At 41.3% G+C, this 22,936-nt stretch overlaps 2 protein-coding genes across 3 annotated transcripts; both read right to left on the reverse strand.

Annotated features, from left to right (window-relative positions):
• Window positions 1-374: 374 nt before the first annotated feature.
• On the reverse strand, window positions 375-4,405 carry hcar2 (hydroxycarboxylic acid receptor 2-). Its single transcript, XM_085410967.1, has 2 exons — window positions 2,187-4,405; window positions 375-1,309 (listed from the first exon to the last, which is right to left on the reverse strand). The coding sequence occupies exon 2, from the start codon at window positions 1,257-1,259 to the stop codon at window positions 375-377; it is 885 nt and encodes a 294-aa protein (XP_085267093.1). The 5' UTR covers window positions 1,260-1,309; window positions 2,187-4,405.
• Window positions 4,406-5,733: 1,328 nt separating this feature from the next.
• Window positions 5,734-19,150, reverse strand: sapcd2 (suppressor APC domain containing 2). 2 transcript variants are annotated; one of them, XM_085413950.1, is made up of 6 exons: window positions 18,089-19,150; window positions 14,806-14,939; window positions 12,245-12,391; window positions 9,156-9,257; window positions 8,313-8,429; window positions 5,734-8,211 (listed from the first exon to the last, which is right to left on the reverse strand). In XM_085413950.1, the coding sequence occupies exons 1-6, from the start codon at window positions 18,894-18,896 to the stop codon at window positions 8,083-8,085; spliced, it is 1,437 nt and encodes a 478-aa protein (XP_085270076.1). In that variant the 5' UTR covers window positions 18,897-19,150; the 3' UTR covers window positions 5,734-8,082. The 2 variants fall into 2 exon arrangements, with proteins under 2 accessions (XP_085270076.1, XP_085270075.1); XM_085413949.1 differs by having other exon boundaries at window positions 8,313-8,432; window positions 18,089-19,149.
• Between the last annotated feature and the right edge of the window lie 3,786 nt (window positions 19,151-22,936).

Raw genomic sequence — 22,936 nt, forward strand, 5'->3', positions numbered from 1 at the left:
TGGCAGAGTGAAATCACATAAAGTGTCACAGCACACCTACTGACAGCACCCACTGTAACTGCTGTTTGAGGGTGTCACTAACTAACCTCTAAGATACTCATTCCTTTATTAATTATCCTATGAAATCTAGTAAAATAACAATGATTTTTATAACTTCCCACAGCCCTTAAAGATGTATTATTTCAGAGCTATCTGTAGGTCTGACCTTTCTTGTTAATTAAACCAAGAACTTCAAAATTCTGGGGTCTTGTAGGGCGCTTAGATCTATTTACCTCATTGGTAAATGTTTCATTAATCATAATTTTCAACATGCAATCAAGCAGGAGCAGTACATTTGTTCGAATACATCCAACATACATGTAGCCCCGCTGGATTTAAGTGTTGCTCCTCTGGCTGCAGGTGATGCTCCATGGCAGCCCCTCCTTGGACAGATACAGCACAGGCTGAATGGTGCTGCTGAAGTCCATCAAGCCGAAGGCGATGTAGTGAATATAGCAGCGAAACACATCGGGGGAAAAGTACTCTTTGAACGGGAAGAGTGCGACAGGTGGGAAGTAGTTGAACACTATGATGGCCAGGATAATGAGGACCATCTTGAAGGCTTTCTTCTTCACGGGATGCATGGCATCTCCGCCAGGCCGCGACTGCCTCAGCACCCAGAGGATCGCTACGTTGCAGTACACCATGAAGGCGAACGCTCCGAGGATCATCACCGTGAAAACCTTGTCGAAGTTAACGATGTTTCCTGCGCATTTGGCAGCTGCGTAGACCAGAATGATCAGCCAGACCACAATGGCCAGGACTGCCCTGTGCAGACGGTCTTTGAGCTTAGTGAAGATGATGGGGTGGACCACGGCCATGTAGCGGTCCAGGCAGATGCAAGAAAGGAAGAGGGGCGAGGAGTCTTTGATGCCGTAGAAGAAGCGCAGGACGTACCAGGTGCTGGTAGTCGTGGTGAGGAAGACGAGGTTTACGAGCTCCAGGGGAGGGATGAGACAGAAGAGGACGTCCAGAACTGCCAGATGAAGGATGAAGATGTCAGAGGTGGAAGAGTCGCGTTTGTTCTTGTGGATGAGCCACAGCACCGTGACGTTGGCTGGGATGCCTAGGAACATGTTAGTGAACTGCAGGCTCAGATACCAGATAAGTACGGCAGGCATGTTTCTGCAGGACTCATACACTGTCTTCTCAACCGCAGTGGAGTTGAGCGGTCTGTGAGAGATGAAGAGCAGAGACGAATTGATGTAGAAAACCTCCATGACCTCTCAACTAGATCAGAAAGGGAAGTATTGAGAAGATGTGCAAAGATCTGTAAGATAAGAGGCCAGCAAGGCCCGTTAGAATCAAGAGTCAAGCAGGAACACAGTATTGAAGTGTTTCAGGGTGATGGTTGGTAGAGGCGAGTTGACATAGAGCTGTTGCTATCCTACTGCTGCTTTAACATTTTACTTTACTGTGTCTCTTTAAGCTTAAGGTATGTGTGGCTAATTTTGTTGCTATATTGGGAGTTATACTGTCACAATACATGCGTTTGCATTTACAGCAGCACGGCACCTATTTTTGTATTTTTGACACTTGAGCCAGAGATAAATGAACGCGTGAAGAATAACCTCTTCAATACCCAAGTGAACATCCTGATGCTGCAAGTAAAACTGAAGTCTTATTTAATTTTTTTTTTACTAATAACAGCTGGCTAATGTTAGAAATATCATAAACAGAATGAGTTACAGCTGATTAATTCAGTAATGATACACCTCTCACCCTTTATTCATATTGTTATGAACAGAAATCGTCTTACCTTTCAGCCTCTTTTGCCTTTAACTGTTCAAGTATGACACCCTCAATAGCCTCGCAACCTCATATACAAAGTTTTTACACCCCCCCACAGAGCTGTGACGAGAGTGTGCATAATATTATCAAACGTTCAATAAACAGCTGCTGGAATTGTGTGTGTGGGTTTGTGCATGTTTCCATGCACCACACCATTTCTATTTGTGGCATGTAAATGTGCAGCCTAAGCTGAACAGAGCTCCATTTCATGTAGAACAAAAGTGCTCATAAAGGTTGCAGCGCTAGCCAATGAAGAAAACATGGCCACCAAGACTTATGAGCTAACACAGGATGCAGACACTTAAGCAAAACTGTTTCTACTGTAATCTAGCGATCAGGAGTTACCGGGTGCTCACCTGATTAATGTCTTCCTGAAGCGGCTGGTGCCCAAAATCTCCACGAATCATTCATGTGTCTCCTGTTTACCTCTAAATGATTAAGAAACATATGAAGGAACATGAGCCAACACTTCGGGGATCATCCAATCACAGCGTGGAGATGAGGGCGTGGAGGCTGAGGCTTTCCCTCTGGATGCCACGATGTCTTTTTGGGCCCGCGTGCACCACCTTTAAAATTAACACTGACAAAACTAACGCAAGTAATTTCTCAAATGGGTGAAAGGTAGTTGAAGCGGTTTGAAATAAACAGCTAAAGGGAAAAAAAAAAACAGGTTAAAACAAAGATTAAGGGAGGAGCAGATGTTGCGGCAAGTCGTCATCCATTCACAGCGATTGGCAATGATGCAACAAACTAATGGTGCCTGACGGAAAATCGGCAGTAAACAACTGATGCAACAGTCCAGAAAAATCACTTCTGATTGGTGTAACATGTGTAACAGGTTACATGAGACTGTCAGGTTTCACGGTGTGATGTCTACCGGGTGGGTTATCAAGCACGCCAAATGGGGGACGCGTCCCTATTCCTACTGAAATACTGCACGTCACCTCACGCAGTGATTCACAGTTACACCATGAATGCTTTGAGGATCTATGGAGACCTTTGATGTGGAGGATTACAGAATTACCTCTCAGGTGACCTTTGACCTTTTCGCAACTAATCACAATTAATTTAAAAGACCGCTGTGAAGTTTACAGTCTCTGAATATGTAAATGCCTGTAAATCATTCTGTCAGTCCCTTCATGGCGTCCTGCTCGTTTATAGCGTTTCATTGGTTTGGGTTGTTTGAACAGCTTTACAAGGTGCCTGCTGAGGTTTGCTTACCTTTGAGTTTGAGTGTGTGTGTGTGTGTGTGTGTTGTTGTCAGGTATACAGGAGGTGTTTCTCCCTCATGAAAGATGGAAGATTTCCACAGGTTTGCTCTGATACTCTATCATCAGAAAGAACAAAAGCAGATGGCAATGAAAGCAACATGTCAGCTGTTTTCTGAATCCAGACACTTTTTGTGGCTTCACATAACTTTTAAATGAATATTAGTGTTTTTCATCAAGTTCAAAGACTCTTACCTTGGTCATATTGTAGAGCATAATCCTTTATATCTATGCTGTTCCTGTGCAGATAATGATCACACTGATATCCCTCATCGGTGTCAGTTGTCGGTGTCGACGGTGACTCGAGTATAAGTTAGACTTGGCGAGCCTCCTTGTGCGCACACAGACCTGTCCAGGAACAGCGTGATTTTCCACATCTGTTGCATCGTATGACCATCTGGCTGCGAGCAGTTTGACATTAAACGTCACACTGAGTTACATTGTTTGGACCGCCAAGGTTTCGCAGTCCATGACAGTGCAGCGTCTTTATAAAGTATTTTATTTACAATTTTTTCTAGGAGAAAATAGTGTGAATTGGGAACAACTTGTTAGAAGGATCACATTCATTCTTTAACAAAGCGTGAACTCTCTTAGGCAGCTTTCCTGTATTTTGTTTAAATAGTTTTCTGGAATAGTTTTCCAGGCTTCTTCAAAGCTCTTCTTTGGATGTTGGATGCCTTTTGTTCTGTTCTCTGTCCACATGATCCCACACTGCTTCAATAATGATGAGGTCTGGGCTCTGGGGAGGCCAATCCACGAATGCTTCACTGTTTTTCTATCCAGTTATATTTGTACTGCATTTGCTATGTGTTTGGGATCATTGTCGTGCTAAAAAATGAAGCCATTGCCAATAAAACGTTTTCCAGATGGTATTGCACAGTGGATCAGAATTTGACGGCACTTTTCTGTGTTCATAATTCTGTAGATTTTCACAAGATCTCCAACACCTTTGACTGAAATGAAGCCAGAGGCAGAGCCTCCACCTGTTGTCACTGGTTTTCAGTCCAGTTTTTGTGATGTTTGGCATACCTCAGGCGTTTCTCCACCTTTCCACTGAAGCTATTTCTGAAGTGCTTTCAGTGAACAGTAGATGGATCCACTGAAGGTCTAGATAGCCTGCATTTGTATAGCGCTTTTCTAGTCCCTAAGGACCCCAAAGCGCTTCACACTACATTCAGTCATTCACCCATTCACACACACTGGCGATGGCAAGCTACATTGTAGCCACAGCTGCCCTGGGGCGCACTGATAGATGTATCGCTCAGTCCTGTGTCAGGTCTTTGTCTTATTTATTAAGGTAATGAACTTTAGATACTGTACGTTTTCAGTAGATAGGATTCATTTTATTCCTCGTGGTTCTTTTTTGTCCTCCACTTGGACAGACTGCACACCACACTGAGATATGCCAAGTTTTCAGTTAATAGCTCTTTGGGAATCAGCTTGTTGATGCACAAATACTGTTTTATGCCTGTCAAACTGTGCTATCTTTGGCATTTTTTGCAGATTGAACTAAAGACATGGAAATAAATCATGCATTTTTGCAACAGGCTGCTAGTACCAAAGTTATGTGTAGACACAACAATGGTTCCTCCCTTGGATTAGGTTCCTTTAAATGATGCTCAGTTGGTCCCAAGGGGTCCAAAGTGCGCCAAGAAAATATCTGCCACACCATTACAGCACCACAAACCTAAATATTCATGTACGGTGCAACAAATTCTGACCCTACCATCCAAATAAACACCAGAAACCAGAAAAAAAAACAACACCCCATTTAAAGTCACTTAAATCCTCTTTCTTCCCTATTCTAATAATAATAATAATAATGGATACTTTATTGATCCCCATGGGGAAATTACTTGTTTTTCTCTGCATTTGACCCATTCACTCAGTGAAGCAGTGGGCAGCCCACTAAGCAGGCGCCCGGGGAGCAGTGTGTAGGGACGGTACCTTGCTCAGGGGTACCTCAGGGTAGCCGTTAAGTGGATTCGAACCGCCGACCTTCCGATCATGGGGCGACCACTTTACCTACTGAGCTATCCCTGCCCCAATTCTGAAGTTCAGTTTAAACTTCAGCAGATCATCTGGATCATGTCTACATGCATAAAGGCAGTGAGTTGTTGCCATCTGTGGGAGAAGTGCAAATGTGTTGCATTAATTACATCAGGTAATCATCACTAACAGCCAACAAGGGAAATCTCCTGGAATTATGACCAGAATTAACAGCACAATTCACAGCAGAGCTAAACGGGTCAGATTATCCTTGAATATCAGTTCTACTTGAGTTTTTCTTTTGTAAAGATATTTAACTGCTTTGTCGTGTAAATTGCAATTGCAGTTCGTGACTAGCAAACTGCATCAAAATGTGGGAGCAGAAAAAGAGAAGCAAGACCACAGAGCTGCTCATCTTTTCTGATATAGAGACTAGCTGATATTGCGTTTGCATCAGCATCCACATTTCTTTTAAATAAGCTTTGTTCACACTGAAAGATAATCGATATGAAAAGAGCTCAGATTCAAACAACTATCATTCGTTTGTGTCATATTGTGCTGTTTTTATAATGTTTATTCTTTAATTTAAGTGTTTAGCGTCAGCAAAGCTTGTGGGAAAATGCATCTCGAAGAACCACAGAACCAGTGTCATCGCTGTCATGTTTATTTCTGACATTTAACCTGAAGTCCTCTCAATAGAAAGCAGAAGGAAAAACAGTTTCACACATCATGCAGTTTGAGCAGCAAGAAACATACAATCAAACAAGTTGGGGCTGGACACCCACACGGCACAGAAACTGTTATACGCAGACATCCCAGCAGTACCATACAGTTGCTATTAAACCATAATGTGTTTAATTATTTCTATTTCCACCCACAAACTAAACAGTACTCCTGTAAACTTGCAGACTGCTGGTAAAAGGGGAAACATAACAGGACAAAACAGGGTTTTCACATCTGTGCTAGCGTTTTAATCTCTAAGATTCAAAGTGAAATCTTTTCAGAGAATAGAGTGATTTAGTATAGTTCCCCCACCTGGCTTCTAAATCCTAAAATCTGATCCCTCAGGTCATCGAGGCAGGTCCTCCAGGGGTGTCCTGTGGTGTCTGGCACCAGATCGTTTGAGCCTCTGTGGATCAAGTTGTCCTAGGGCTGTTCGATATAACGATATATATCGGATGACGATATAAAAACATCTATCGTTTCATTTTACGCTATCGTTTGTTTCGTGGTGTCGCAAAATAAACTTTACGGCAATATTTTTTCATCATTTTTATGGTCACTGTTGTGGCTATATTAATTTCTTAAAGTTCTCTCTTTCTCTTATATGTAATATAACCACACTACGGACGGACAAGCGCCTGTTTTTATGCGTTGTGGTTAACAACAACGACGGTAACAGCATCGCGTGTCCGCTTGTTTATGTTCCACATAAACCTTTCACAATAAAGCTCAAGATCCTGTTGAGACTTTTCAAAATAAACTGAATCACGTGAAAGAGCAGATTATTTACGGATGAGAAGTAAAAAAGAGCCGCCAGGTGCTAAAAAATAAACCTTAGACTCAAACGTTAGAACAGGCTTTTCCCCGCAGCACGCCGTGTAATAAATACTCACAAAGAAAACGGCGGCTGTTACAACTTATGTCTAAAAATGTATCGTTTCATGCATCGGTTAAAACACTCGACTCCAGCTACATGACGCGCAGCTGGAAACACTTCCCGCAAGTCGAGCCGCCCGAGATTCACAGAATTTACAGAAAATGTTACATTTTTGTGATTTATATCGTTATCGGACGATAGAATTCTTATATTGGGATATGAGATTTTGGTCATATCGCACAGCCCTAGCTTGTCCTGCATCAGCGAGGCTGGAAGCCAGATGTCTGCCATTCTCTTCAGCTGCGTTCGCAGGGTGGCAGGCTGCTGCTATCAGTTTGACCATCAGGAGTGTTAAGCAAATGTTATAAGTCAAAGCAACACCAGCGCAAATTCTAGGGAATAATATTTCCCAACAGAACACTCCATTGTATCAAAGTGATCAGTGCTTCTTTTGTTTATCTGTATTACTGGGTTTTTTTCTGGCAGCAGCTTTTCCGAAACATTCACCATCTACTACGTTCATGCTCCGCAGCTTTCTTCCACATGCAAACTTCCAAATTTCCCTAATCCACCTCTGCCTCTCATTGGATAGTAGGCTATCCTTCCATATTTTTTTTCTCCAGTCTTTAAAAAAAGATAATAACATTCAAAAATTGAGGAACATTTAACATGCTACTATGAAATACAAACCGCTCTTTCATTAATTCATCTCTGTCAGCTTTTGAAATCAGGGAAACGTGCTATTAAGGATTCATTTACATCAAAGGGGAGAAATACTGAAAGTCGGGGACACAGTGTTTCTTATACAGATTGAAATAAAAGTACCAAACTTTAAAAAAAAATGTATGTAGGTCACAGCAAGTGTATCCAGCTAATGATTTGTTTTCCTTGTTTAAGAGTATGGCGTTTTATTCCAAGAGAAATGTCTCCTCCCTGCCACTTCCACTGTCCAATAGCTTCTCAAACCGCTACTTAAGGAGCGATGGTGGACTCCCGGTGAATGTAAACGTTCTCGTTATTTGTTTGTTGTGCAGTGGAGATCCTCTAATCCTGCAAGAAATGGAGTGATGGGACCATGAGCCTCAAGTTTCTAACCCTACCAGGAGTGTTACTGCAGTACTCGTACAACGAGAAGTAAAAAAAGAAAAAAAAAGAAAACGGATTTAGACAAGATCAGGGTTAGGATCAGGAGCGCTTGCATCTAGCAGCAGTGCGTGGTTTGATTTGGGTTGGAGTGCTCGCATTTATGGCTAAATGTGCATCACTGTCCTGAACGGGCAGCTGGGTAAACAGGAGTCAGTTTCAGATTACCGGCGTGCTGATATGACATCATCGTGTTGTCTCCTAGCTGACGTTTGGTGTTGGGTGGAGTTTCTTTTTTATTTCTTTTTTTTTTCAGATAAAGGTGGAATCCAAGGTGCTTGTGTCTTGTGCACTGCGGGCTCGGGCCTCAAAAAGCTGCTTTATCAAAGCAGACTTCTCCTGCTCCAGCTGGGTGATCCGCTCGCTTTTCTCCGTCACCTCCTTAAAGAAAAGGTAGAAGAGAAAATAAGTGTGCAGGCTTAAAACAAACAAACAAACAGTATGTTTGGTTGGTTATTGGTGACAGATTAAATATATAAAACCTGCGTGAGGAGGCGGTTCTGGTCCTTCAGTCTCTGAATGGCTTGTGGAGGAGCTGGAGCAGGAGGCTGGGCGTTAGCTGAGAGAGCTGCTGTCTGAGCGCCGCTGGAAGGAAATGGCTGCTAAGAAACGAACAGGAACCTGTTACACTTCAGCTCTGCCACAGTGTGTCACAGAGTAACAAAATTAACATGTTGAACATTAACCTGGCTTCCCTTTAACTGCTTTGCCTGCTTCAGGCTATTTATTATTATTTTGAGAAATATTTACTGCATTCAACATTTCCAGGTAACAAAAAGAAAAGAGATACTCTGAGTAGGACAAAATTAGGTTTTAAATACATTCCACTTATTTTTATTTAATTTCTTTCATTTGATGTCATTTAATAAAACTCTGATAATGCCGAGACCCACGTGCTTTATTACAGCTAAATGATTATAAGCATACTGTTTCTCAGGTTTTGTGACTCTCGGGGATTTTATTCTAAAAAATGCTGATTCTTAACCCCAAGTCTTTCATTAGAGTAGCAAATATTCAGGCCTGGTAGGGTTGTGGTTGGCTTATTACAAACACATACATTACAACATTACACAATTTACACAAGCTGACATTGCACTTTATCTACAGACAACAGAGAAAGACAATATTGAAACCCCACATAAAGAGTTCCTCAGGAGCTGGGCGTGCTAAGCATGTTCTGGCTATTGGACATTTTGAAAAGGTCGAGAAAAGTTTAAATCCAAACTTAGGGGTTGTAATTAGATTACACTAATAAATCCCAAATCATTAGCAATGCCTGACTCTGCTTAAATCCTAAAACAAAGAAAAACAAAAGATAAACTCACCATTCCCGTGCAGGAAATAAGCTCATTAAGGCAGCGGTTGGCTTCTTGTAATTTGGGAATGAGAGCATTCATGCGACTCTGATTGGCTTCTGTGAAAAAATCCTGCAAACGAGAGAGCATGAAAAAACGATCAGGATGACATTCAAGCATCAAGAGAAAGAAAGATCCCATGGCAAGCTGGGATGGTGACTTGACAAAGCATTTGTAAGCTCAGGTCAAAAATTGTGTCCAATCAGGTAAAAGTGCTTGAAAAACAGTTGCAGAGACATAAACCAAGCCTTGTTACATATTTTTATTTTGTCTGAGGTAACTGAATTACTCTTCTCCTGCCCTTAAATTATCAGTTTCCTGCATTTCTCGCTCACATTTACAAGCAGTGACTGGAAAGGCTATAGCAGAAAGTTGTATATAAAAGATGGAAGTAGTGCCTTAAACCTGCATTCTTTCTAATGGCCAGCAGGGGGTCACTTCTTTTTGTATGTAGCAGCCATTCCCAAACTTCACACTGCTTAATCCGCCCAACCTTAAAACTGAGACTCTGTGGAAAATAAAGCATTTCCTATGTGTCCTCATTCATTAATCCTGATGATTTTCCATCAACAGCCTTACTTTCCCATTTAAATTTCTTTCAAGCTAATAACAAAAGATAAGACAAGTTTAAGATCAAAAATTGGTCAGAAAAATGAAAAATCACTTTTAGATACTAACGTTTTTTTCCCCCCAGGATTTCAAAAGAAAAACATAATGGGGGAAAAATGTATATATGTATATATCAGCTTGTGCTACTAGTTTTTTTTAAGTTGCCATTTTTAACATTATGAATTCCTTTGTATTTATATATTTTTTTAAATCTTAAATTCTTATATAATCTTATATATTTTATTATTCATATTATTGTTGTTGTTGTTGTTGTTGTTGTTGTTATTATTATATTTTTTTTAAAAAAACTTTTAAATGAACCCTCACCCCACCTCCAGTACCATTACAGCCTATCACTGTGAAAGTGACTTTGATTTATTTGCTCAGTAAGCACCAGGGTTTTAATAGTTTTGCAATTTTCATTAGTTTTTATTTTTATTTAGTTTTGACTTCAGATTTTCAATTTTATATCAGTTTTAATTAGTTTTTACCAATTGTTTGCTAGTTTAGTTTAGTTTTTATTTTTTTGAAAATCCTTAGTTTCAGTTTAGTTTTGATTAGTTTCAGTTATAGTTTTAGTTGTGTTTGCAATAATTAAGTGCAACAAAATCCCAGTTTCATCATATCAGTCATGCTCTTCTGCTTATCCTTGGGTATGTTGCTATTCCAGCTACCATACCCTGCACTCTGGACAGGTCGCCTGTCTGTCGCAGGGCTAACACGCAGAGACAGACAACTCACATTCCCACCTATGGGTTCTTTAAATAAATAAATAAATAAATAAAGGCAGATGAACAACCATTGATACCAGGCAAATATAAAATTTATATCTTGGCCCCAATGAGACTTAACTCTTGCAGCACCGGGTGTTCGTAATTTTGGTTCAAGTGAATTGATAAACCTTTTGAAGGCAATTGACTCACACAGTTATGTAGATATCCCCGTCCTGTTGTCTCGGGATGCATCACGCTGCCTGCCTGGGGTTAGCTTCTGTTTTCTGGGGATGAGGTTTGAGTGCGCTCCCTTACCTTCTCAAGGTAAGCTAGGTTAGCCTTCTTGTGTGAGCTTTTCAAGTGCACTTTAAGGTTTGTGGGATTTTTTTCCCCTTTAGAAATGTCCCTCATAATTTGTCTCTTTCCACTACAAGACACTTGCTTTATCCAAAACACAGTCATATTCAAAGTAATCCCAAATTGGACTCTGGCGCTTTCTCCCGACCTTTCCTGACATGATTCTGCGCGTGGACGGAGCAGCAACACAGACGACTCGACTAACGTACTGCCACCTGCTGGCATAATGAGACACAGCAAGAAAAAAATCTGGACACTAAACTTCATTTTCACCCTTGACTATTGTATGACACGCACACATCAATGAAAACTAAACACATTTTTGCTATAAATTCAGTTAATTTTAGTTAGTTTTGTGAACACTCATTACAGTTTTAGTTAGTTTTCCTTTTTTTGTTTTTATTTTTATTTCCGTTAACGAAAATGTTTTTTCACTTCTAGTTTTCGTTATTTCGTTAGTTTTCGTTAACGATAATAACCTTGGTAAGCACTTTCTTTTACTCTGTGACTAACAATGCACTACTAAATTAGTGACTTCAAAAAAGGATCAGATGTTAGCCACATCCATCTTTTATATACAGTCTATATAAATGACTGAAAAAATGTCATACTTCTGTGACACGAGGTGAGCAAAGTTGATTAATTAATAACTGATTTGAAGCAAAGTCAAATCATATCAAAGCTGCAGTAGGCAGAAATAAGAAAATAAAGACTCCACCATCATCCTGCAGATTACTATAAGCCCTTCAATTAAAAAAACAAATAAATACAACATTTCAAACCCAACTTTCTGACATGAAAGTCTTCTCTTTAATCAGCTCCATCACCATGTCTATTATTTATATTCACATTTTTATTCATATCATGAAATCACAGGAGTTGCCTTAAGGTGCTTTATATTGAAAGGTAAAGACTTTACAATGATAGAATACAGCCTTTTGTACTTTTTCTAATGCTTCATAATATTCAGCTGATCTTTTAAGAAATGTGATTCCCTAAAGTCGCCCATAATTAACTAGATTTTCTAAAGCCTGAAATAGTGCACGGTCGTAGATCCCTGTTGGGCAACTTGTGTTAATTTAAAAAAAATAAAATAAAACAAAACATATTGCCTACTTCAATTTTCACGAAGAGCACTCAAACCGTGCAACCTCCAGTTCACACTGAATGCAATATCACAACAAATTACTGAGACAGTCGCAGCCTCATTCTTAGTGTTTTCATTCATTTCACAGACTAACAATTTATAATTGTTTTAAACAATTAGTCCTTATTCTAGATATTTCAGAAGCACCGTCTTGTGATGCAACATGGTCTATAAGTTTTATTTTAAATGCATATCACACTTTGTAGCTGTTTCACAGTAGTGTTTGAACTGACCGCACAGTGTGAGCTTTGGCCGATGTGCCGCTGTCTCTCTGTGACATTGTGGATTTGGTCCTGGTACCATTCTCGGGCCCGCTCCACCACTTCCAGGCCCGCCAGCAGGGAATCCTTCTCCTGCTCCAGCTCTTTCATTTGCTTCAACTGCGTGAGTTGAAATTGAAAAGCAGATGTAGGAGAGTGAAAAGAAAGAGGAAGAGAAAAGCTTGGTTAAGAACCTAAACCAAACTCGCCTGAAGTTAATTTCTGGATAGATTCCCCACTGAGACTCTAATGAATGAAAACATTTAAGTTTCGTGACATCACTAAGTGCGCTTTCGAATCAAGATGAAATCTAATCACTGATTTATTTTTATTTTTTTGCCAGCACTCTGCATGGTAGACAAACTCCAGTCCTTTCACAAGGGCATCCGCAGCACGCTCTTTTGTGCTGGCTGAGACAATGGCGCCACACCAATTGTGTGGGACTCTCTCCCATCATGAACAATGTTTAGAGGAGCAATCACCCCCAGCCCTATGGCAACCGCACAGCAACCTAAGAATGGGGTAAACAGCACTTCAGCTATGGCCACCCCAGTGTTTGTGAAAGAGAGACAGAGAGGAAGAGATGTGTGAGAGAAAAAGCATGTTTGTGTGTGTGTGTGTGTGTGTGTGTTTGCAGCCCAGCAAGGCTGCAATGAGTTGTGCTGACCAGGCTGTCCATGCAGCAAGCAGCCACAGTCAAGGCCTCACTGTTGGCATTCAGCCACCTGGTGTGTCATCTATGTCTATCTATCCACCCATGGCTCCATCCATCCAGCCAACCCTGCACAGCTCCCTACATTCCACAGATCATCGCTCATACACCAGTAAACATGCGGGAAACACTGCCTGACAACACACTAAAATCCTTCACCAAAACTCACTCTCACTCACACTAAAGTGAGAGTGTTCACAAATGAAGAGGAGAGGAGGGGGCCTCTGATAATGAAATGGTCGGAGGGGGGAGTCCATGTTTAGAATGAAGCACCAGTATCAAATCTCCCAAAGGGTGCAAAAAAGAGAAAATACTCACAGAAGAAGTAGAACAGCAAAAAGCTTAAAGGGTTATGGAAGACTTGTGCTTCCGTGCTGTCATGAATGCACACAAAAGCACAGATTTGATACCAAACTGATTCAAAGAACACAAGGTGTTTTCAAGCTAAAAGTGATAAAAAACAAGGATATTTATGAAGACTTATTCTGATCATTTGATTAATTGGCAAGTCTCCTTTCCTGACATATTTAATATACCTGAATATTAAAGAAACTAAGGCAGGAAGTGCATACATTGGTGAAGAAATGGTTTAAAATGGCATGCTGTCAATCAGCTAACTCACATCATTTAGTTACATTTTCTTTAATTAATCAGACTTCTTAGAGACTTTTTTTTAAAAATCATAACCCAAAAAGTCAAACTTACACTCAAACTGTATCAAATCCTCACAATGGAGACACTGTAACCACCAAAAAAAAATCTTTGTTACTTTGTAACTTTCTCACAATTTTGGGCACAAAGAAAAACCTCATAAGTACAAATCGTTAATTTCTACTGTCCATTTCAGCTCATACATCAAAAAGCTACTGGGAAATCTTTACTGACGCTGACACAATTAAATACCAATACAAAATCTTCAACAGTGTAACCTTTTCTTTACAAAACCATCTCACAGATAGTCAAAGAGGATAGAGGCTATCTCTCCCTCTCCTTCTCCATCCCTCTCAACCTACTCACCCAGAGGAAAAAGTGCAGGGCCTTGCTGCTGTAGAGGCTACTGCTGAGGGGGATGAAGACGGTAGTGTAGGCCACCCACACAGCCGTTAAAGCTGGGCCAGGCCTGCCAAGCGAGTCCTCTACTTCTACTAGGCCCCTGGGCCCAACTCGGCTCACTACCATCAGGGCAGCAGCGGGCCAAGCCGGCCTGGGGTGGGAGGGACAGAGGGGAGTGAGGGGAGGAGGAGGAAAGGGGCTGGGATAGAGGAAGAAGGAGGGGAGCCGGTCAGTAAATTTCTCCAGACACAGAGGCCAGGGGAAAAAGAAAGACACGGAGACGCTGACAAAAACACGCAAAAGGAAGAGGGAGAAGAGGTGAGCTGGAAAGAGTGGAAAACGTTGAGGCAGGGGGAGAGAGGGAGAGCGAGCGCTGGACCAGAGGGTGGGAGGGGCGGAGTCAGAGGGGGAGGCAGGGGGGCAGAGGGATGGGAGGGGAATGTGTGGGCCAATAGGAGGTGAAGCAGAATAGAGCCTGCTCTGGAAATGTTTTCTAAACTTGTCAAAATAGATATTTGTCTGTTTTTCATTAAGTTTCCACACAGGCCTCAGTCTCTCTATGAAACTCCAGCACAAATAAAACAGTGAAAAGGGCCGCCTGCTAAACTACAACGTGTATATGGCTTAAGGGTCACTGCTTAACTTATCTTTGCTTTTCCAAACAGGCTTAAACATGTAACATTTTCCAGCTGGTCTGTTTATTCCCGTTTGCATGGTAACTTCATAAAAACCTGAAACGAATGTGTTTGTCTGCTTTTCATTCACCAACCATTCCGTAATCCACTCCATTGGAAATGGTATGCCTCCTCTGCTCTTCCCGGCTCCGCCCGTGTCGCCTTGAGCCGCCGGTAAATCCTGTAGCTGATTCACTTTGAGACCTCGGCAAACCTGATTTCACAACACCTAGACAAACGTGAAACAGACAGTTTCAGCATAGCAATGCAGTCTGGCGTGCACTCGGTTATTCCTGATGACAGTGGATTAAAAACACAATACACTGCGCTGTAAAAACATTTGAAAAAGTGACAATCTTGCACAGTAAAGTAAAAATACTCCTATTCTTTGCTGCACTATGACATACTTCTATAATTATTCTTCTTTTGGCTGCTCGCTTTAAGGGTCGCCACAATGGATCACCTGCCTCCATCTCACACTATCCTCAGCATCCTCCTCTGTCACACCAACACTCTGTTCCTCTTGAGCCACTCCTCATTTCTTTCTAGGAAACTTTCTTGTAATTTTTTGTTGTCTTGAGCAATATCTCTTCAGGCTATTTGAAGGTCTTTCAAATCAAATGTTTTCTTTGGACACTGGCTGCTTTTTTCCAGTTATTTTAAAAGATTTTTTTAATTTATTTATTTAATTGTTTGTCATACTCTGATTTCCAAAGTACTTTCAGATGAAAAACGTCGCATATGAGAATGCATGTTACTAAAGTTCACAAAGAGTAAGAAAATGCTTGAACTGATGTATTTGGGCTGCCAGTTTTTACCACAGGAGGGAGCTGCACTCTGTAAATGTGCACTGATGTGGCAGCATTTCTATTTTCTGTTTTATTTTAAAGTGTGCATATGGTCATTGTCCCTTGTGTGAATGCTTATAGGGATGTAAAGCATCTGAGCTGTTTCCTGAGCCTTGTTGGTGCTTCTAAAGCCAGCAGTGTGCAGCACTTTAATGTTTAACAAGGGAAGGACTGACAGAAGACATCGGGTTAGGATTATTTCTTAAAAAAAAGGGACAGACTTTGATTTCAGTCCAAGCAGGTGTAGATCTGCTTCCAGTTACTCTATAGATCTAACAAGGTTTCTCTGCAGTGACAGAGAAGCGGTTCAGGTTGCAAACTGGTTCCAGATTGTCTAATCCGTCACAATCTCTTCCCTTGAGGTGTATCACATTCTTTCACCAATGCTTGAATGTTTGTCTAACAGTAGCAAATTGCAAAACAGTGATGTCAAACTTGAGGCAGTCAAGCCCTTTTTTTTAAAATACTGTTTCTACACTCCATTCAGACAGAGAGTTAATGAAACTCTTGCATCACTGACACTGAATCTGCACAGGCCTGCTTTTTTCCACATGAATAATAATCAGGAATCAGTGAGCGAATCAATAAAGAATCAAAGCTGTGAACTGATTCGACAGCAGCGCTGGTATCAGTCTAATCTAATTAAAAATCATCCTTATTCTTTTGCCCACATCTACTTTAACTCTTCTCCTGGCCTCTATACCTATGAATGTGGAGTTAAGTGAATGTTTTCCTCTTTCCAAGATCATGCTGTCACAGCTGAAGTACATGCAGGTTCACGTTAAGTGGGCACTATCTCCAAACTATTCAAAATCTATATGTACCACATCTCAGTGGTACTCTGTGGTATTTTATCATCATCAGATTTTTAGATTAGAGTGCACAGCTTTCACTAAACCAGGAGACAGAGAAAGACAGAGTGAGTGTCTGGGATATGTGATGAAGTTCACAGCGTTGAGGAGGATTTCACTGCTGCCGTGATTCAGAAAGTCCTGGCCTGTGTGCTGTAATCTGGACTAATCCAACAGGGTTTGGCTGCATGTGAGAGATTACAGCATGAACACTGCTGGTCAGTCTGTATTATGCCCCAAAGTGTGTGGACACATAAGCTGCACACTCTTGCTTTGATGCTTTAACATTTCTGCCATTAATGCGCCATTATATCAGCATGCAAACTTTTGCTGATTTTGGAATCCGGATCGTAGTCAGCACCTAATTCCAGTTCATCCCAGAGGTGGGGTCACAAAGCTGGAAGAACAATGCTGTTTAAAATGTAAGGGTTTCCCTCGATTTCATTTAATCACAGCGCCACAAAAGACAAAAAGCAGAATAGACGTATGTGAGTCTTTGCATCTGAGCATGAGTGAAAATCAGAATTCACACTGTTCTCAAATGGTATATGCAACTAAAGCCCTGTGGGCTCAACAGAGAGATGGCAAGAGTGTCACTCTTATTGTAGCTCCGCACAGGCCTGAGTGTACAGATATGATGCAAACTCGAACAGACTCAAGCTGAGTGTATGTGACTATATGAAAGGGCAAAAAAGAACTGTCATTCCATATATGACAGCATGTATATATTTAAGAACTTCACCACAGTAGTGGTGTAAGACCAGAAAGCTAAATACTGAAGACTCGAATGAAACTCTAAATCTCTGTAGTTTCTAACATAATCTCTGACCTATCTTAGGGTTAACGATGGCAATTATTCAACTAAGCACTCGTGACTGCAGCAGACCCTCTGTTTAAGCCATGACATAATGCCATAACGTGCTATCAAAATCCCAGAGACTGTTACTGGACTCTCTTCAATGTTCCCTTTTTTCACATGTGAAAAACCCCAGCTGAATAACAAACAGTGACTTGCAAGAAACTCTGAAGATATTGTGCACTTGTGTGGACATCACGGTTCAGTAGCCCCAGTCAAATTATAATAGGGGAATGAAGAGCGTAGGACTGCAGTGGACATATCAGCTCAGGTTATGCATGCAATGTAAGGACTCATCACAGAAATTTAGTGTCATTACTTCTGAGCCCTGGTGTTCTTAATTAGCAGCTTCTCAGATGCAGATTAGATGCTTTAGTTTTGGAACAATAAAAATCGATTTAGTTAATGCGCCCCCCAAAATATCTGCGAGCACATTAATAAATGATTGTTAATTTTGGTTAAGAAATGCCAGAAATGTCTTTGTTTTACAGACCTCAGATCAATCTCTGCCAGTCAGACTAATTTAAAGCCATCATACTGGACTTTGATAATTATGTCTGGCATTTATTAGTAAGTTATTAACACTTTGAAAGATTCATCGCTCTGGCTAGAAATTTCAGAGGTCGCGGAATTTCATATAATTACATGAAAGCAGCATATTGTGAGTCTTTGCATCTGAGCATGAGAAACAGATCCATAACTGAGCAAATATGGATCTGTTTTCAGTGAGCAGTTATGAGTTGCTGTTATAAATGATGACATAATGAGTCCTGCATGAACTCGCTGCCCCCTCACACACTTGCAGTTTTCTAGTGGCACTTACTTGGTCTCTGGAGCTGTGGAGACTCCAATGCCAGCGACTCAATGGACCTGCCCCTGCTCTGCTGGTGCTGTGCCGGGTTGGTAACATGGCTCGGGTTGGTAACATGGCTCGTGTCGGTGCGGTAACACCCACCCTCTGGAGCGACGGGAATCCGCTCCAAACTCCGCCCGGGTCTATCGAGGCCCGCGCTGTACCGCGCCGGTCCACACGCCGGGTACCCGGACCCTTCCTCCGGCCTGGCCCGGTTGTGCTGAGGGGGTGCCCGGTGCTGCTGGGTGTTCGTTACGTTACTCGGCCCCAGCGGGCGGACCTTGTTCTCAACCCGAGTCCCGACATTGCATTTGGACAGTGGTGCGAGTTTGTGGTGCTGCTTCGGAGCCTGCTGCGGGTGCACGGCCGCCTGGGCCTTGAAGTTGGAGCTGTTCTCCGGGTTGAGCATGGAGTACCGGAGCCCGGCAACAAAGCGCTCAAAAGTGAGGCAGCCGTGCGGTGGTGTGACCCTCCTGAGGCAGCCCAGCACTCCGCCTGGCAGGTCCCGAGTGTCTGCGCCCTGCCAGCGGCTCTCGATCTCTGAGATATGGACGTAGCCCCGACCACCGTCATCCAAAATGTCAAAGAGGGTCCTCAGGCTGTGCAGAAAGGCTTTGGGCAAACCATCTGTTGAATACTCACTTTCTTTGGGCTGCATTTTGGCAGTTTTAAAGCCGTCCGCGGGTCCCCGAAACACCTCTTTCCTCGAACCAGCTCTGCCGTAAATCACTGAAGTCCCGTTCAGCTTGCAGCTCTGGTCAGTCGCGATCAGAGCCATGAAGGTATTGATAGTCCCCAGCTAATCAGTCAAAAACACACTACACGGGTTGCCTAACTGCGTGTAAACGCAAAGATGAAGATACAGAGTGTAAAATAAATTCCCGCTTACTTACTGAGCAAGAAAACATATATGTTCATTAACTTTTATCCCCCAAAACGCCTCCGCTGCATATATTTCGGGAATAACTACCTCCGCCGCTCTGAGATCCATACTTTCCTTTTTCTGCCCAGGACCGCCCTTCAAACGGTTGTGCGCGAGCATCCCGGGACCAGCCATTGGCCGCGGTGTGCACGAGCTCCGCGCTCATTGGCTCTGACCTTAGGTAGGCTCCAGTTTGAGTTGTGCTTTTGTTATTACTAAAGCTGCGCAGACGTTATTCATAAAGCCTGGATATAATTACATACAGGGCGTTTTTAAATAAAAAAGACGTGCAAACTTTCACCTTACACACGTCATATCCGATACAGAACCCCTTTGTTTAACATTAACATTTGTTTAACATCTCTTTGTCTGCATTAAACTGACTAACACATACCGACTGTGTATAAAAAATACTTCTGTGCTCCATAAAGAAGTCTAGCAGGCAAAAAATAAAGGCAAGTATTCTACAAGACAGTAGAAAGTTGCTTGTTGCAGGTATTCAAGTTATCTCCTCATCATTCTGGTGCCTGCATGCATGGTCTAGATATTCATTGCAGGCAGCAGTGTCAAGTATTGCAATAAAAGTATTTGCTCTCTTCCTGGTTTCTTAATTTTTGTTTTGCATATTTGTCACATTAACATGTTTTAATCATTCAATATTTTTGATATTAGACGAAGAAAGCCAGAATAAATACAAATGCTGTTTTTAAATGATGATTTAAAAGTCTTGATATGTGTCCCCTAAACCTAATAAATGGTTGTGCCGACCTTGGCAACAAGAACTGCAGTCAAGCATTTGCAATATCTGGAAACATGTCTCTGCATCACTGTGGAGGAAATTGGCTCATACTTCTTTGCAGAATTGTAGAGTTTTGGAGCATAAACAGTCTGTTTAAGGTCATGCTAAAGTATGTCAATTTGATTTAAGTCCAAATTTTCACTATGCCACCACAAAACCTTTATTTTATTTATTTATTTTATTAATTCAGAGGTGGACTTGCTAGTATCTTTTCAGATTATTGTCCCGTGATGACCAGTCATTCTATTTCAGAATTTGTTTGGTAGAGAACAGAGTTCATGTTTTCATCAAATATGCCTTTGTTTAGGTCCTGAAGCAACAATGCAGCCCCAGACCATCACACTACCACCACCATGTTGCTGCATTGCTCTTTTTATGTTTTATGAAATGCTGTTTTAATTTTATGCCAGATGTGACGCAACACAAATCTTCCAAAATTATTATTATTATTTTTTTTATATCTCCATTCTATAGAATATTTTCCCAAAAGGCCTGGGGATCATCAGAATGGGGGTTTTTTTTATGTGAGACGATCCTTTGTGTTCTTGACAAACAGCCATATTCTGAATTATCTGCAAACCAGAGCGAGAGAGAGTGGAATTGGGCAATCCTATAGGGAGTTCCAGTAATACACTCAAAAGGTAATAAAGGTGTGGATAACTGTTTCAAAATCTTTTGGTGTCAAAGCAGGTTTTAATTTAGTCATGGTTCTCATTTGGTAAAAGCTTCCCATAACAAAATTTCCAGATTTAATTTAAAAGACAAGGAAATCTACATTTAAAAAAACCCCAACATTTTTCACTACAGTTTTTCCACATCTGGATAAAAAACAATCCAAGCTGAATAGAAAAACTTCAGTTTTTCAGTTCATTAGCTGAAGGATTTTTTATTTTTTTTGCCATTCAGGATTTCAAACCACCCAAACAGTCAAATATGTTCCTAATGGAGTGGTCACTGTTTAGGTGTAGCAGATAGATAAAAATGTGTGTCATCTGCATAACAGTGATTGTCAATTTTGTGTTTTTGAAAGATGAAGCCAAGGAGGTAACACATATCATGAAAAAAAGAGGACCTAAAACGGATCCTTGAGGGATACCAAGGTTAACGGAAGCTGGGGATAAGGGTTTCCCACAAGAACAGAAAAGGTCTATATTTTTCAAATATGAGGAAAACCCACGTAAAACATGACCCTGTAGACTGACCACAAGCACCAAATGTTTTAAAAGAATGTTATGGTTGATTGAGGTCCATCAACACTAAAATGGCACAAGAACCGTTCTCATCAGATAAAAGATTATTGTTATACACCTTTAACAGGGGAGATTCTGTCAGTATGTAAATAGGAATTGATAGTAACCTGATTTAAAGGCTGGCCTTTAAATCAGGTTACAGGGTGTGCTATGCATCTTTACGACTTCCTTCATCATACATCAGCTTAAATATTATGTAACATGCATTATGACAAGGTTTTCTTTCAGCGAGTTGACTCAGTCTTTATATCCAATGTTTACACAGAGTCGAAACACATCTTTTCTGACACTTTTCCTCCCACTTTAGCAGTGAGTAACATGGAAAAACTGTGTGCACAGATGTATGTTTATCTCGGACCTGCCCAGGCTTGAACTTTCCTTACCATTGTCATCAACACAGGGTGAACCGGTGATTTACCTGAAACATGCCGTGTCCTAAAGAATGTCTTGTAATTACCACCTAATGCTTACTTTACAGTTATTTTTCCTGTTGGTCCAGATTTTAAATTGCACGCTTTCCTTGCCTCGTGTACCAAATGCACAGTCAGGACACATAATCAATACCACCCCCTGCCCCTCCAGTGCACGTCAATCACACACCAGTTCTTCTTCTTAACACATCGATTTCTGTGGATTGATCGCCACTGCAGGCCACAAAGAAGAGCCAAAAAATTAAAGAGGTTTTGATTTTTCCACTGTGGGCCCAAGATCGTTTTTAGGATTTTTTTGCATCCCTGGCTCAATTTTTATGTAACCATTGAAAGAGAGTGAAAGAAATAGGAGAGACGGATGCACTGTCCAGCTACAGCTCAGCGTAATCGCTCACAGGGTCAGACAACTGAGCGCTTACTCCTGCTCTCCCCCATCTCTCCCTCTCATGTTGTCATGCACGTGCCAGACACACAGACAGACTCGAACCAACAAACACTGGGCATTGTTAATCATGCCAGGTTTTGCTGAGGGTGCCCCGAAAGGCCAGTCCATAATGCTGTTTAAGGTTTTGGGGGGGGTTTTGTGGTCATGTACTGATCCTTTGCTTCACTGGCCAGTCAGTCCTCTCATGTAACACTCTCTCTCCTCTCATTATCTCCTGTTTGCTCTGATTCTCAAAGTCTTCCCCTTCAGCAGTATCGGTGTGCATGTGACAAAGGATTTGAGAGCTTATTCAGTACATGATGCATGATTTTTTTTTTTTTTTTTTTGGAAAGACACAAAGAGACTTCAAAACCTTCAAATGCTGGAGGTGTTAAATCAAATCTGAAATATTGTGGGAGGAAGAGAGCGAGAGGAATTAAAAGAGTGGGGGTTGACTCAAGCTGAGCAGCAGGAAAAATAAAAGGAATATTATAACGAAGCCAAAATGGTTCATTATTCAGATTTTCATTTACTATGAGAATCTCCCATATCCGCTGTCTCTCTCAAACGTGCTTTCCACATCTCTGGTTTGAGTTTGTGTTTCCAGCTCTCAGAATAATTCTCTATATTTCGAAGGCTTGAACTTTGGATTTTTCATTCACTTAAGGTATTAAAAGTATGCTTGAAAGACTCTATTGTTTCAATGGGTTGCACTGCATGGTTCAGAATTTACACTACTAATGCCTTATTGTGCAAATAAGTCAGGAGAAAACAGACTGCTCATGTTTGCGTCCACTAAATCCCATATTGATAGAATACTATCTTTGTGAATATTTATGGTCCCCATTTTCGAGGTATCCTTGTAATCTTAAAATAATGCAGTCTCAGTAATGCAGGATTTGCAGTATTTAGTTGGTTGTTATATAAATAGCTCGAGTCTATTCATATTTACATTAGATTTTGTTTTGCATCTGGCATGACAATGCAAGTCT

The sequence above is a fragment of the Rhamphochromis longiceps genome, linkage group LG7 (genome assembly GCF_057381845.1).
Source record: "Rhamphochromis longiceps isolate RC_006_pf linkage group LG7, R_longiceps_female_GT1.1, whole genome shotgun sequence".
Lineage (NCBI taxonomy): Eukaryota > Metazoa > Chordata > Actinopteri > Cichliformes > Cichlidae > Rhamphochromis > Rhamphochromis longiceps.